Source organism: Camellia sinensis, chromosome 12 (genome assembly GCF_055761805.1).
Source record: "Camellia sinensis isolate YWXY chromosome 12, ASM5576180v1, whole genome shotgun sequence".
Classification (NCBI taxonomy): Eukaryota; Viridiplantae; Streptophyta; class Magnoliopsida; order Ericales; family Theaceae; genus Camellia; species Camellia sinensis.
This window is the reverse complement of record NC_138972.1, coordinates 157,399,206-157,414,651: the sequence shown is the minus strand read 5'-3', so window position 1 is coordinate 157,414,651 and position 15,446 is coordinate 157,399,206. Positions and strand designations below refer to the sequence as shown.

At 36.1% G+C, this 15,446-nt stretch overlaps 1 protein-coding gene across 1 annotated transcript; it reads left to right on the top strand.

Moving 5' to 3' along the window:
• Positions 1 to 13,475, top strand: LOC114289266 (TMV resistance protein N-like). Its single transcript, XM_082897408.1, has 8 exons — positions 1 to 852; positions 2,631 to 2,648; positions 8,484 to 9,576; positions 9,906 to 10,196; positions 10,297 to 10,502; positions 10,713 to 11,376; positions 11,822 to 12,539; positions 13,423 to 13,475. The coding sequence occupies exons 1-8, from the start codon at positions 272 to 274 to the stop codon at positions 13,473 to 13,475; spliced, it is 3,624 nt and encodes a 1,207-aa protein (XP_082753534.1). The 5' UTR covers positions 1 to 271.
• Positions 13,476 to 15,446: the final 1,971 nt, after the last annotated feature.

The window sequence follows — 15,446 nt, the reverse complement described above, 5'->3', positions numbered from 1 at the left end:
ATTTATTTCTTGTGTTACTTTAGTACTTATAATTCCAATTGTAACAAGACAAAACATTCATTATTATAGCTCAAAATTACAAAAATACCATTGCCATATTATGAATTTTATGTATAGAAATTCTGGTTGTAAATCATTTTCATTCATGAAAATGACAATCAAAGAGTGATTCAAAGTTATATTGATTTTTACGAAAAACTTGCCATCCTTCAACTTCCACAAAAACGGCGTAAAGAATGGGAGTTGATGGTTGCAATTACATGCAACACAAATGTCTATATATAGTAAGGTTACAAAGAACATCCATCACAGTGCTATCTATTTCTATCATCTGAAACAACTACTTGTCAAGTTTACAATGGATTCCATGAAAGCAATTTCCTCTATTGCCATTCCATCTTCCTCTTTTAGTCCTCAAACTCGATGGACATACGATGTGTTCTTGAGTTTCAGAGGCGAAGATACACGTGACAACTTTGTCAGTCATCTGTACACCGCGTTGGATCAAAAGGGTATTTACACATTCAAAGACGACGAAAAGCTTGAAAGAGGGACAGAGATTTCAACCAAACTGGTTAAAGCCATTGAAGAATCGAGGTTTTCGATTGTGGTTTTGTCGAAAAACTATGCTTCTTCAAGATGGTGTTTGGATGAACTAGTGAAGATTCTTGAATGGAGGAATGTGATGGGGCAGACAGTTTGTCCCGTTTTCTACCATGTCAATCCATCGGAGGTTCGAAGACAAAGTGGGAGATTTGGGAAAGGATTTGCAAAGCTAGCTTCCATGGATGAGATGGAGAAGGTACAAAAGTGGAGGGAGGCTTTGGAGCAAGTTGCCAATTTATCAGGATGGCTTCATCCAAGTTCAACAAATTGGTAATTCATCTGCTTATTTTGGGAATTGACTTTTTTTTAGTGATTTTTTAATTTTTTACAAAAAAATTATGTAACAAATAGAGAGAATAGTTAATTTTTTTAATATATATATTTTTTACTTTTTATAAAAAAAAACAAAAAAATAAAGAGAATAATTGTTCCTTTTTTTTTTTTTTTTTTTTTTTTTTTTTTTTTTTGTAGTGACCTTTTGGTTAAATATTATGTTGCCAAAATCAGCTTAAACACATTCTGTTTTTGGGGGTGTTTGGGAAGATGAGTTTGAGACTAAAATAGCCTCAAATTAAAAAAAAAAAACAAAAAGCCTCTAAACCAACACTTTATATTAAAAAAAAAAAAATAGCTGAAATCGTGGACAGTGTACACTGTCACATTGACAAGTTGTGCCATCCCTTGGTAAATGACGATTTCACCCCTTTACATTAATTTTGAAAAAATGTGATCTTAAGGACAAATTTGTCATTTTAACTTCAAATATCATTTCAATATATTTTTCAATACAATAACTCAAATAAAAATCCATCACATCTTTCCAAATAGCCTACTGAAATAGTCAAAAAGTCTCTAAAATAGCCACTTCTCAAACACCCACTTCTCATTTTTTCTATTTTTTATACGTATTTTTATAAAAAAAATAAAAAAATTATTAAAAAAAAATCAATTTCCAAACACCCTTTATGATTTATTTTTAGTTGTACTATTAAAATGTACAATAAATTTTGCAATATACAACATTTTCGCAATACAGGGACAAATGGTAACTCGTAAAGTGTGTACTGTATGTACCTTATTATATATATTTGTTGGTATATGTTACTTATTTTTGTGTAAAATCTTACGTGATTTTCTTATGATAATTTATGACTTAGAAATGAAGTTATTTATTTTTTGCAATCATATTACACCTTGTTTTTTTTATTGAAATAATTCTCAACTACAAATTGATCCCTTGGACAGAGTATCATTTTTGTAATTGGTATGGTATGTTTCCGTACCTTTTCGTTTCGGATTTATCCTCATAAATATTATATATGAATAATTTTTTATACTTATTTCTAAATTTATGAGTAAATTATAAATATATTTCTTGAGATTTATTTAAAATACATATTTTCTCATGTGGTTAAAAAAATTACAAATATCTCCTTATAAGAATTTTTTATTTAACAGAATTAATTTAAAAAATAAAATTTCTAATTGTTCTCTTATTATTTATATGATACTCTCGATCAATAAGAAATTGTAATATGCATTAAATGAATTATCTTTTACCTCATAACTATTTAATAACATATCTCATTTGTAAACATTGTCACAATGCAATTGGTTTGAGACCATACGTAAACAATATAACATAATGTTCCGAATTATTGAATAATTATCCCTCTCCATGGGTGCTCTTGAATTTTCAGTATTGCTAGAAAATCATTAAATTAGAGGTAGATTGATTGTTATTAGAAGCCGCGTAAGAATTACTTCATTTGTTTCAAATTATTTATCCATTTTACTATTTTAGATATCTCAAAAAATCGTCTATTTTTTTTGAACTTATTCATTTTCAATGATTTTGAAGATATTATTTATAAAAACTAATTGAGATCTTTTAATTTGTGAAATCTTTTTTGATTTTTTTGTTATTTTATAAAAGAACATTATTTATTAACCAGATTAAAAAGTATGAATGTCGAAAATTGACAAACACTTTAATGCAGTGTTTGGTTGGGGGATTTGGGGAGGGATTTGGAAAGGAAAATGTAAAAGGTAAGTGAAATGTGAATAAAACATACCTATATTTCACATAGTTTTACACACCTTTTCCCTTTCCCTTTCCAAATCCCTCCTCAAATCCCCCAACCAAATACAACATAAGGGTTCGTTTGGGAAGTGAATTGGTTTTTTGGCTATTTTAGCCTGGGGCTAAAAGGCCTCGCTTGGGAAAGACTTTTTGATTTTTTTGACTTGTTATGAGAGAAATAATGTAATGATCATGTGTTAGGTGTGATGTCTTGTCTTATTGAGCTAAAAAACTTATTTTATCTTTTTGTGGCTAAAATAGCCCCAAACCCAACACAACCCATCTTCCCAAACAAAGCCTAAGATGGACTTCCAACCCATCTTCCCAAACAAAGCCTAAGATGGACTGATGGTATAATTCTATGGCAAAATTGACTGACAATCATTTACGTAATTGATTGTCACTAATTGATAATGATGCCCATGTCCAATAATAAATATGGTAAAATTCTATGGCAATTACAACCACCAGTAATGGCTTATTAAGAACTGTGGCTGTGGTTAAGATTATCCAAGATTAAGGTGTAGGAACAAAATCTTTAGTTGTATTTAGATATGGAATAGCAATATGTGCCTGTTCATAAGAACCAGTGTGACCATGGTTTGATAGAGGGACCTAAATCAGTAATTGGTAGGGATGGTGGATGCTAGAAATGTGTCTTTTTGAAATAATGAAAATTCTCAATTTTAGAATATAATTTTTTCTTTTATTCTGTCATTTTAGAGCCCTTAATCTGATTTTTTTAGTTTCAATTGAAAATTTCAATGAGTGAAAAATAGTGAAATTTTACAATTCAAAAGTATAAAAATTTGACTATTTTGGTAATATCAAGCACAGTGAAATTTCATCACCCCCCAACCAAAATTTCATAATCTCAACGAGAGATTTCAAAATTACTACTTTTATCGACCTCTAATATCTGTATAAAAAGCTATAAAACTTTTAATATTTTGAAACAACTTTAAATCTGAAGTCTATGCAAAATGTAAGCTATGTTAGTGTATGAGGCTATTTCAGTCCAAAAATGGCCTTCAAAATACTGAAGAACTTGAGAGACCTCCAGACAATTTCAGAGAAAAATGCTTGGTGACCTAAATTTGTATGGTTTGAATGGCTCGAATATGTCAAAACGATGTCATTTTACACCTAAAATGATGTCGTTTTTGGTGTTTCAAACCATTCGAGTCATGAATTTTCAGGCCACCTAGCATTGTTGATGATTCATTTTTTTTTTTTTTTTGGGTGTGAATCCCATCATATTCATTCCACATTATGCATTTTTCTATCAACACATAATCGTTATGGAAACCCAACACAATTGTGGGCCTTACCTGCATTGCATACCGTATGCAATCCTACTATAAAATTACATAAGTTTTCACGAACTTACATGAGAAATCTCACAAAAATGTGTAAATGAAACACAAATTCGTTTAAGTTAAGGTTTCACAAATTTATGTGAATTTATGTTTAAATTACATATTTTTATGAAATCAAATTCGTAAAAATTTACGTAATTTTATGGTTAGATTCTATAAGATGTGCATTGTATGAAACATTTTCCTACATAGATTATGCTTTGTAAATCTTTTTGGTGTCAGTAATGTTTTTGCAATTAATATAGTGTACATTTTTTGAAAAATGAAAAGGAGCCTTTTGCTTCTAGAAATTAATGAATTGCACAGGCATATCAATTTAAGTAATTTTTTATTGGAGAAATTTCATTACAGAAGTAATTTTGAAAAATATTTATAAATAAATGGCAAACTTTATAACTATTGATAATTAAAAATATAAATTTTGTCATGAATCAGTAATAAGTTTTTGAAGAAATCACTGATTGGTAATTTCCCTTTTTTTATTTACTAAAATAATTTTGGATAAAAATAAAATAGCTTTCGTGTGTTTGGTAACGTTTACGTTTTCAGTTTATATTTACAAAAATTTTATAAACTGGTTTTTGTTTATTTTTAAAAAAACATAAACTACAAACCCGTTTGTTAATTGACAAAATATTTTTAAAAATTTAAAAATATAAAAAAGAGTGACAAATAGCAAGTGGTGGCAAGTGGCGGCGGAAGACAGTGGTGGAAAGTGGTGACGGTGGGTAGCTGGTGGTGGTGGGTGGGTAGGTGGGTGGGTGACGGTGGTGGGTGGTAGGGAGTGAGTGGTGCTGGTGGTAGTGGTAGCGGTGGGTGGTGGTGGCAAGTGAGTGGCGGATGGCGGGTGGTGGTGGGTAGTGGCGGGTGGGTGGTGGTGGCGGGTGGTGGTGGTGGTGGTGGTGGTGGCGGCGGCGGTGGCGGGTAGTAGGTGGTAGTAGTAGGTGGGTAGCGGATGGCAGGTGGTGGTGGGTGGTGGGTGACGGTGGCGGGTGATGGCGGGTAGGTGGCAGGCGGGTGGGTGAGTGAGTGGGTGGGTGACGGTGGCGGGTGGTAGGTGGTAGCGAGTGGGTGGTGGTGGTAGTGGGTGGTGGTGGCGGGTAGGTAGTAGGTGGCTAGTGGTGGTGGGTGGCTAGTGGTAGCAGGTGGTGGATGGTGGTGGCAGGTGGGTGGTGAGTAGTGGTGGCAAGTAGGTGACGGGTGGTGGTGACGGGCGGTGGATGGTAGTGGCAGGTGATGGGTGGTGACGCGTGGATGACAGATGGGTGGTGGGTGGTGGTGGTGGTGGCCAAGGATGGGTGGTGGTGGCGAGTGGGTGGGTGGTGGGTGGTGAGTGGTGGTGGCAGGTGGTGGTGGTGGTGGTGGTGGTGGTGGTGGTGGTGGTGGTGGGTGGTGATGGTGGTGGAAGACGGTGGTGGAAAATGATAGCAGGTGGTGACTAGTGTTGGGTGGTAAAAAAAAAAAAAAACTAAAAACTCAAAATGGAAACACATTTTTTGTGTTTTCATTTTTTGGCCAAATTTATAAACTGAGACCAGTGATTTATAAATCAAAAATTTTACCAAACAAGTTTTTATTTGAGTTTTTTAAATTTTTGTAAATATAAACAGAAAACTGAAAACGTAAGGTGTCGTTTGGTAACACTTACGTTTTCAGTTTTCTGTTTATATTTACAAAAATTTAAAAAACTCAAATAAAAACTTGTTTGGTAAAATTTTTGATTTATAAATCAGTGGTCTCAGTTTATAAATTTGGTCAAAAAATGAAAACACAAAAAATGTGTTTCTATTTTGAGTTTTCAGTTTTTTTTTTTTTAACCACCCAACACTAGCCACCACCCGCCACCATTTTCCACTACCGTCTTCCGCCACCACCATCCACTCTCCACCACCACCACCACCACCACCACCACCTGCCACCTGCCACCTACCACCACTACTCACCACCCACCTGCCACCACCACCCACCACCCGCCACCACCACCCACCTGCCACCACCACCCACCCCTTGCCACTACCACTACCACTACCACCACCACCACCACCACCACCCACCACCCACCTGCCATCCACCACCCACCACCCGCCACTACCATCCACCGCCCGCCACCTACTTGCCATCACCACTCACTACCCACCTGCCACCACCATCCACCACCTGCCACTACCAGCCACCTGGCACCCACCCACCCGCCACCACCACTCGCCACCCACCACCACCACCACCACCACCACCACCACCACTACCACCACCACCACCACCATCACCTACTCGCCACCTACCTGCCACCACTACCCACCACCACCACCCACTCGCTACCACCTACCACCCGCCACCCGCCACCGTCACCCACTCACCCACCCACCACCACCACCACTCACCACCTACCCGCCATCCGCCACTCACTTGCCACCACCATCTACCACCCGCCGCCGCCACTGCCACCACCCCCACCACTACCCACTCGCTACCACCCACCACCCACTACCCGCCACCGTCACCCACCCAACCACCATCACCACCCACCACCCACCCGCCACCACCCGCCACCACCCACCACCCGCTCGCCACCACCCGCCACCGTCACCCACCCACACACCCACTACCAACACCCGCCACCTACCTGCCCCCACCCACTACCACCCGCCATCCGCCACCCACCTGCCACCACCACCCACCACCCGCCACCACCACCACCCACTCGCTACCACCCGCCACCCGCCACCGTCACCCACCCACCTGCCACCACCCACCACCCACCGTCACCACTTTCCACCACCCGCCACCGCCATCGCCACCGCCCACTCGTTACCACCCACCACCCGCCACCGTCACCCACCCACCCGCCACCAACCACCACCCACCACCACCATCTACCCACCACCTACCGTCTTTCGCCGCCACTTGTCATTTTTCACTCTTTTTTATATTTTTTAAATTTTGTAAACATTTGTCAATTACCAAACGCGTTTGTAGTTTATGTTTTTCTAAAAATAAACAAAAAATAAACAAAAACCAGTTTATAAAATTTTTGTAAATATAAACTGAAAACGTAAACGTTACCAAACACACCCTAAGTGTTTGACTTTTCAATTGTTGAATTGCTCAATAATAAATTAACTGAAAACATTTAGAATCCTGATGAACCCTGAAGAAAGAAAATTTGGAATTTTAGGTTGCGTTTGGTAGAGTTTTGTAAATATGATTTGAGAGTATGAGTTGTATTTTAAGTTTGTGAGTTATAAAATTATGATTTGAGTATAAAAAATTTGTTTAATTATGATTTTTTAATAGAGTGTTGAATTGAGTTTTGAAAGTTTGATTTGACATGTGAAGTAAGAAAATTTGTTTGGTTATGAGTTTTGGAAAAAGTTTTCAAAACTTAATTCAAATTGTTATAATTCATAACAAAACACACTACTTTCACACTATTAAAAATTCTGATCAATACTCATAACTAAACTCTTTTTAAAATTCAATTAAAAAAATTTATTATTAACAGAAAATAACATTAATCAATTTTTTAATTGAAAATACTACAAAAGAAATTTTTTTTTTCAAAATAAATATTCAAAAAATTTAAATAATCTAAAAAATTTAATAAGTAAAAAATTAAAATAAATATTCAAAAAATTTAAATCGTAAAAATTTACATATTCAAAAAATTTAAATAATTTAAAATGTTAATATTTTAAATTTAAAAACAACTCTACACTCAAATCGTAATCAAACACATAATTTGAAACTCTATACTGCTTTCATAACTCTACACTCAAATCGTAACTAAATACATAACAAAAAAATTAAAATATTTAAAAATATTTTTATGAAATAGAGTTTGAATTTATTTTTATAAAATATTTTAAAATTTAAAAAATTAAAATCGTAATATTTTGAAATTAAAATATTTAAAAATATTCAAAAAATTAAAAAAATCGTAACATATTTAAATATTAAAATATTTAAAATATTTAAATATTTAAAATATTTAAAAAATTAAAATATTAATTTGAATTAAGTTTTGAAAAGAGTTTTGAATTATGTGTTTGGTTATGAGTTTTGAAAAGTAATGATTATGTTTTGAATTGAATTTTGAAAAATGGGTGTAGAATTATTATTTGAAAGCTCAAAACAAACAAAACACTCAAATCAATGGATGGAACTACAATTTGAGATCATAACCAAACAGAGAGTTTTCCACCATGATCCCATCAAATAGAAGGAAACTATATTTATTACATATTCTATAATTATTTTTTCCTATTTTATATATACTTTATATCTAAAAAATATTTTAATTTCAATTAACAAAATTAAAGATCATTCTACTAGATTAATGTCCATTTTCTTGTTATATACAGTTTGTTTGAGTTTTGTTTTACAAGTTAACTTTTATTTTCGTCCTCAATCTACAGGTCTGAATCAAAGTTTATCCAAGTACTTGTTGGGAAAATTTCTACTGCATTGAATCATACATATTTAAGTGTTGTCGAAGACCTAGTTGGAATGAATTCTCGCATGCAGGAAGTGATTGAATTGCTAGGCTTGGGGCTAGATGATGCTCGTGTCATAGGGATATGGGGAATGGGTGGAATGGGTAAAACAACTATTGCCAGAGCTGTGTATGATCGTATCGCATATCAATTTGAAGGTTACAGTTTTATTGAGAATGTTAGAGATGTTTCGAAGAAGAGTGGTATAAAAACTCTACAAGAACAACTTATTTCAGAAATCTTAATGGAAAAAGATTTCAAAGTTGGAAATATAGGTATGGGAATAAGTATGATAAAGAATAGGGTATGTAAAAAAAAAGTTTTTATTGTTCTTGATGATGTTGATGAGTCAATAGAACTAGAAACATTGGTTGGAAAGCATCATTGGTTTGGATTTGGAAGTAGAATCATTATGACAACTCGAGATAAACATATGCTAACATCATTTGGCATAAAACATGTGTATAAGGTTGATGGGTTGAATAAAGATGAAGCTAAACAGCTCTTCAATTCGAAAGCCTTTGGTAAAGGTTATCAAATGGGAGGTTATCGAGATCTTGTAGATTGTGCAGTAGAGTATGCTAAAGGAGTTCCTCTAGCTCTCAAAGTTTTGGGTTCATTTCTTTTTGGTCGAAACAAAGGTGAATGGGAAAGTGCACTAAACAAGTTGAAAGAATGTCCTGACAAGGAAGTTGGACAAGTACTTCGAATAAGTTACGATGCATTGGATTGGAAAGAGAAGGAAATATTCCTAGACATTGCATGTTTTTTCAAAGGGAAGGATAAAAATGAAGTAACCAAAATATTGGATAGTTGCAACTTCAACCCAGTTGTTGGAATAAATGTTCTTATTGAAAAATCTCTCGTAACTATTTCAAACAATAAGCTATCGATGCATGATTTGATACAAAAACTGGGTTGGGATATTGTTCGTCAAGAATCGCCTAGAGAGCCTGGAAAGCGTAGCAGATTGTGGCTTTTTGAAGATATGTATCATGTGTTGACAAACAATACGGTAAGTGATCTTATATAAAAGACCAACATTAACACTATTATCTTATTTAGTTAGGAGTAATTTTATACATATAGAAAAGTTATACACAATTTCTTGCACATAATGATGTAGTTGAATTTAGACTTTTTACTTAAAAAATAAACTATAAACTGAAGAGAAAAAAAGAAAAGAAAAAAAAGAAGATAATGCCACATCATTTTCGTGAAATCTTCTGTATAAATTTTTATGTATGTAAGACTTCCCTTTTCCTTAGTTAATTTAAGAAAAGCTTTGCATTGTTTTCTCATCCCTCTAATGTTGTATGATTGTTTATCTTCTCATTTCATTAGGGAACACAAGCGGTTGAAGGCATAATTGTAGAAGGTGAAAATCCGGATCATGTTTGGCCAAAACAGTTGAAGTTGAGCCCCAAAGCCTTTGCGAACATGACAGAACTAAGATTTCTCAAAATTTGTTGTGGGCACCTTCCTGAAGGCCTTCAATATCTTCCTAACAAGTTAAGGTATTTCGATTGGTGCCAGTACCCATTGACATATATGCCTTCAACATTTCAACCTGAGCATATTGTTGAACTTAACATAACCTATAGCCGGATTGAACAACTTTGGAAGGGAAAAGTGGTATGGTTAATGCTTATTAAATATATGCATTTTGTTTTTCTCTAAACATATAAGATAAATTCATGACAATAATTTTATATTTTTGATATTTCTTCAACAGCTTCTAGAAAAATTAAGGGTCCTGAATCTTAGTTTCTCGATATACTTAACCAAGAGCCCAGACTTCACGGGGGTCCCAAATCTTGAGAGACTAATTCTTGAAGGTTGTACAAGTTTGGTCAATCTTCATCCATCCATTGGAGTTCTTAAAAGGCTTATTTGCTTGAACTTGAAGGATTGCAAAAATCTTAAGAGTATTCCAAATGGAATTTGCTTTGATTCTCTTCAAATTCTCATTGTCTCAGGATGTTCAAAGCTTAAAAACATTTTGGAAAGTTTTGGATATATGAAGTGTTTGTCAGAGCTTTATATGGATGGGACTGGTTTAAGAGAATTGCCCCCATCAGTTGAACATTTTACTAATCTTGCTTTGATAAATCTAAGAGATTGTCAGAACTTGAGAAGTCTTCCAAACAATATTTGTCAATTGAACGCTCTTCAAACCCTAAACCTTTCTGGCTGTTCAAAACTTGATAAATTACCAGAAGACTTGGGTGTTCTTGACTGTTTAAAAGAGCTTTATGCAGATTGGACAGCCATTAGACAGACCCCAATCTCCATTGTACTTCTAAAGAATCTTGAAACATTGTCCTTTCAAGGATGCAACAAGAGAACAACATCTAATTCATGGAGTTCTTTCTTCTTATCATTGTTTTTACTAAGGCGCGGAGAGAATTCTATGAGTTTAGAACTGCCAGCTCTGGCGGGGTTCAATTCTTTAAAGAGACTAAATCTTAGGGATTGTAATTTAAAATTGATCCCCATAGATATTTGCCTCTTACACTCATTGGAAAGTTTAGGGCTAAGTGGAAATGATTTTGAGAGTCTACCTACAAGCATCAACCAACTTTCCAATCTTCAATACTTGTCAGTGACCGGCTGCAAGATGCTCCAAGAATTGCCAGAGCTTGCATCCACTGTTTCAACTCTTACTGCATGTAATTGTGAGTCATTACAGATAATATCAAGTCCATCCAAATACAACAACGTTGAAGGATTTTGGTTCACAAATTGCTCAAAATTGGCTGAGAATAAGCACAGCAACATCTTAACAGATGCATTTCTTTCAAATCAATTTCAGGTTCTCTCCCTCTTTCTTTCTCTCTAATGATTCTCCTAACGTAAATTACAACACTAGTCCCTATGATTTTAGCGAGATTTCATTTTGGTCCACTAGTTTTAATTGCATCAATTTAAACTCCATACTTTCAATTGCATTTCAATGTGCCAATTGTCGATAATATTTTAGACCCAAAAAAATGACACGTGGAAAGTAGAGGGGCAAAGGTAAAGTTTGAAAAAATTGTAGGGGTCACTAGTTTAATTTGTTCATTTTTTATATTTTAGGAAAAAAAAAAATGCTAATGCCCACGCTTTTTTCATCCAAAATGCTAATGACAACTAATGAAAAGATCACATTAAAATACATTTAAAAGTGTAAAATTTAAATTGATAAAATTGAAACTATGGAGAGAACAAAGTCAAATCTCTCTCAAACTAAAGTGACCAATATTTTCATCGTACAGGGAAGTTATGGTGAGCAAAGAAAATTCCTCAATATCATTTTTCCAGGAAGTGAGGTTCCGAAGTGGTTCAGCCATCAAAATGACGTGGGGATGGGGTCTTTAGTATCATTTATGTTGCCTCCAAATTGGTATAATAGAAGGTTCTTGGGATTTGCTTTGTGTGCTGCTGTGGGATTAATGGATGATACATTGCTCAAGCTTGGTGTTCAAATCAGCATTGGGAAGCGCCTCACGCGTTGCCTTCCGTACATCACTTGTGTGGTGAAATCTGAGACACTGTGGGTTGGGTATATCTCGTGCCATTTTCTGGATTTAGATCAGTTAGAGGTAGATGAATTGAATGAGGGTGGAATTGAGTTTGTAGCCTACTTCATCAGAAGAGATGACATTGACATCGTAGATGGGTGTACGGGATATAAGTACAATGATAAATTGGAATATTTGATGCATGTTGGGGTAAAAAATTGTGGGATTCGTTTAGTATACTACAACGAATATGACGATGATGAAGTAGCAGTGAGTAATAGTATGTATAGCTCCCAAGTCAATAACTTCAACTCGGGTGTCTTCTATGGAGACTCTGACAGATCATCAGTAGCAGCAGTAGAAGATGAAGATTCTACTGCTATAACTACATCAAAGAGAAGACGTGATGACCTCAGTGACTGCGAGCCACCAGAAGTAGAACCCAATGGAAGTAGTAGCTTCGAGGTGGACCGTAATAGCAAAAGGTCAAGGGTCACTAGCTGAAGCTATAGTATATATTGTCCACCACTGAGTTCCTCCAACTTAACAATGGGTTTGTTCCTTTGGAATCTAATGGTAATCTACATACGGTTTCAATTTTAGAGGAGGGTTTTGTGGGAGCTTCTATTTGCGCACACAATATTCACTCTTTGCACATTATTCTCACTACACACACCAAAAAAATTAATTCCTAATTATTTTACTCACTGCACACACGTTTCATTCCACATCTACCCTCATACACACACATACACCCCAGACCCTCAAACCCAACTCTCCCAACGGTCCAAATACACCCATTGAAGCTCCATCTCTCACATTACCTTGTTTCACACATTACCTCGTAGCTCCCTGTAGCTCCCTACTTCACGCAGCTTTCATCCCCAAAGTTGCATCCATCAAGACATCCCATTGAAGCATTGAATTCCAGCACATTTTCAATCCTCATTCATATTTAGGTTAGTTTACTTTTCAATCCTCATTCCTATTTAATCTGTAATGTAGAGTTTTGTTTTACTATTCTCAAAACAAACGAATGCCCACCGAGTGTAAACAAGTTGTTCGAAACTGGTTTTTTGAAAGTAAACAAGTTGTTCGGAAATAGAAATATGAAAATAATCATTTATTTCAATAGTAGATTTCCAAATTTTTTTCATTATTTCGACAGTCAACTTCCAAATATTTTTAATTCGGACAACATTCAACTTCCGAAAATTAATTTTGTGTTTCGGTTTTCAACTTCCGAACATAATATCTACTTTCGGTTTTCAACTTCTGAACAGTTTTTTTTTTCCTTTTTTTTTTGTATGTTCTTTTTACAATTGTATAGTCATTAAACATATTAATTTTTGCAGATAATATGGATTCTGAATGTCAACAACATGTCCCACCTACTGTTTCAAATTGATGACGTCGTGAATTGGATGTTGACCATGAACGGGGACGAGGGCGTAGGGGAGGACGTGGTCGAGGTCGTGATCTAGTTTCGGTAGAATATGATATCCCCAATGCCAGTCAAAGTCGGAGCCGAAATCAAAGACGAGTTCAAGGTGATGATATGCCTGACATTGTCGTGGAGGATGCCTCTTTACCCGATTCTCCTACTGTCCAGGAAGAGGACCTTACTCATGTTTTTCCAGGTGGACCGACTGATCCATCAATACTGCGGAGTTTCAATAATCATGTCACTGCAGCTGTTTGGCACAATGAGGTAAACATTCCTGAGTAGAAGTGAAATTTATTTGTATATGATATATATATATATATATATATATATTTTGTGTGTGTGTTGTATGGTAGTTTCTAATGAGATATCATTTGTGTTATAGGAACAAGGGCCCTTAAAGTGTCATAATCACTCTTCGAAGATCCATGCATGGCCATGGTGGTCAATAGACAACAACACCAGATTCAAAGCCATTATTGAGCAGTCTAGGCTGTCACAGTTAGCTCGTTACACTTATCGGTTCGTCAACAAGCTTTTAATCTCCAGTTTTGTTTAAAGATGACAACTTGAGATGAATACATTTCACATGACAGTTGGTGAGATGACCTTGACCTTGGATGATGTTGGCACTATTCTTGGCCTTCCCATTGTAGGTAGATCAGTCAGCGTACCAGATGTGACGGATCATCATGGAGTTACACTATTGGTTTCTAGCTTGGGGATTACTGAACGTGTAGCACATGAAGAGGTTTTTACTGCTGGTGGGAATTCAGTCAGGCTTGATTGGTTGCGAAGTCATTTTGATGGTGTCATAGATTTAGACCTAGAAGAGGCTATACAGTGCGCTGCTAGAGCTTATTTGTTGTTTCTGTTGGGATGTACGCTCTTCAGTGACAAGAGTGGTGGCAGGGTTCCTGTTGTTTACCTTGGCTTATTAATGGATTTTGGATCCATTCATACTTACGCTTGGGGTGCTGCTGCATTAGCATTTTTATACAAACAGATGGGGTATGTTAGCTGGTCTGGTGTTAAGCAGATGGGTGGTTATATGACTCTTTTGGAGGCGTGGATTTATGAGCACTTCCGAGCATTTCGACCTCACCAGAACATGGGCTACAATGACAACATGCCACACATGTACCATCGGGCATCTAGGAGAGAGGCGGGTTCCTCCATTGATCATTTGAAATCTTTTCGAGCGGAGCTTGACAGTTTGGTAGCAACTGATATTAGTTTACTCGTCCTGAGATAATTTTAACACTTTCCATTTATCTTACCCTTTATATACTTTAATTCAAAAACACTTTACGTTTATAGGTTATTTGGGATCCATACCACAGTTACAGAGACCGGCATCCATGTAACCTGGTTACGTTCTACCATGGATGCTTAAAGTGCTTAGACGTGGTCGAACCCTATTATCCAGATAGAGTTCTAAGGCAGTTTGACAGGGTTCAAACCATCTTAGATGCACCGCTAGCTCCCAGTCGTGGTGCTCGAGGCAACATATTTGCACGATATACAGTCATGTATAGATACTTGGATAAGATCTGGGAGGCTTGGGATAACCACGTGTTATGTAAGCAGTAGAGGAGCACACCAGTTCGTCAGCCTTGGGAATGTGTACTGGGTTACATGGATTGGTATAAGAATATCATGCACCTATATGTTGAGCACACTGATGAACCACGTGTCCATGACCATCAGGATTTTAGCCAACATGCCGATGTAATATATTATCCTCTTTTATGCATTTGTAACTTACTTTTTATTTTCTGATATGTTCCCTAAAATGTGATATTCTTTTCAAATGCAGCGTATTGCACATGCACTGCAGATTGCACATCTTATCATTTAGGCTGGTTATGAGGACGAGATTCGACATCCTCATCGACTTTACCAGGCAATCGAGGCTATGACGCATGTCCTTGA

What these genes read in the sequence shown, in the direction of transcription:
- LOC114289266 (XM_082897408.1), top strand. Translation starts at nt 272, where the DNA reads ATGTCTATATATAGTAAGGTTACAAAGAACATCCATCACAGTGCTATC. An exon ending in AACTTTGGAAGGGAAAAGTG is followed by an intron (nt 10,197 to 10,296) that starts GTATGGTTAATG and finishes TTTCTTCAACAG; the next exon opens with CTTCTAGAAAAATTAAGGGT. An exon ending in TTCTTTCAAATCAATTTCAG is followed by an intron (nt 11,377 to 11,821) that starts GTTCTCTCCCTC and finishes TTCATCGTACAG; the next exon opens with GGAAGTTATGGTGAGCAAAG.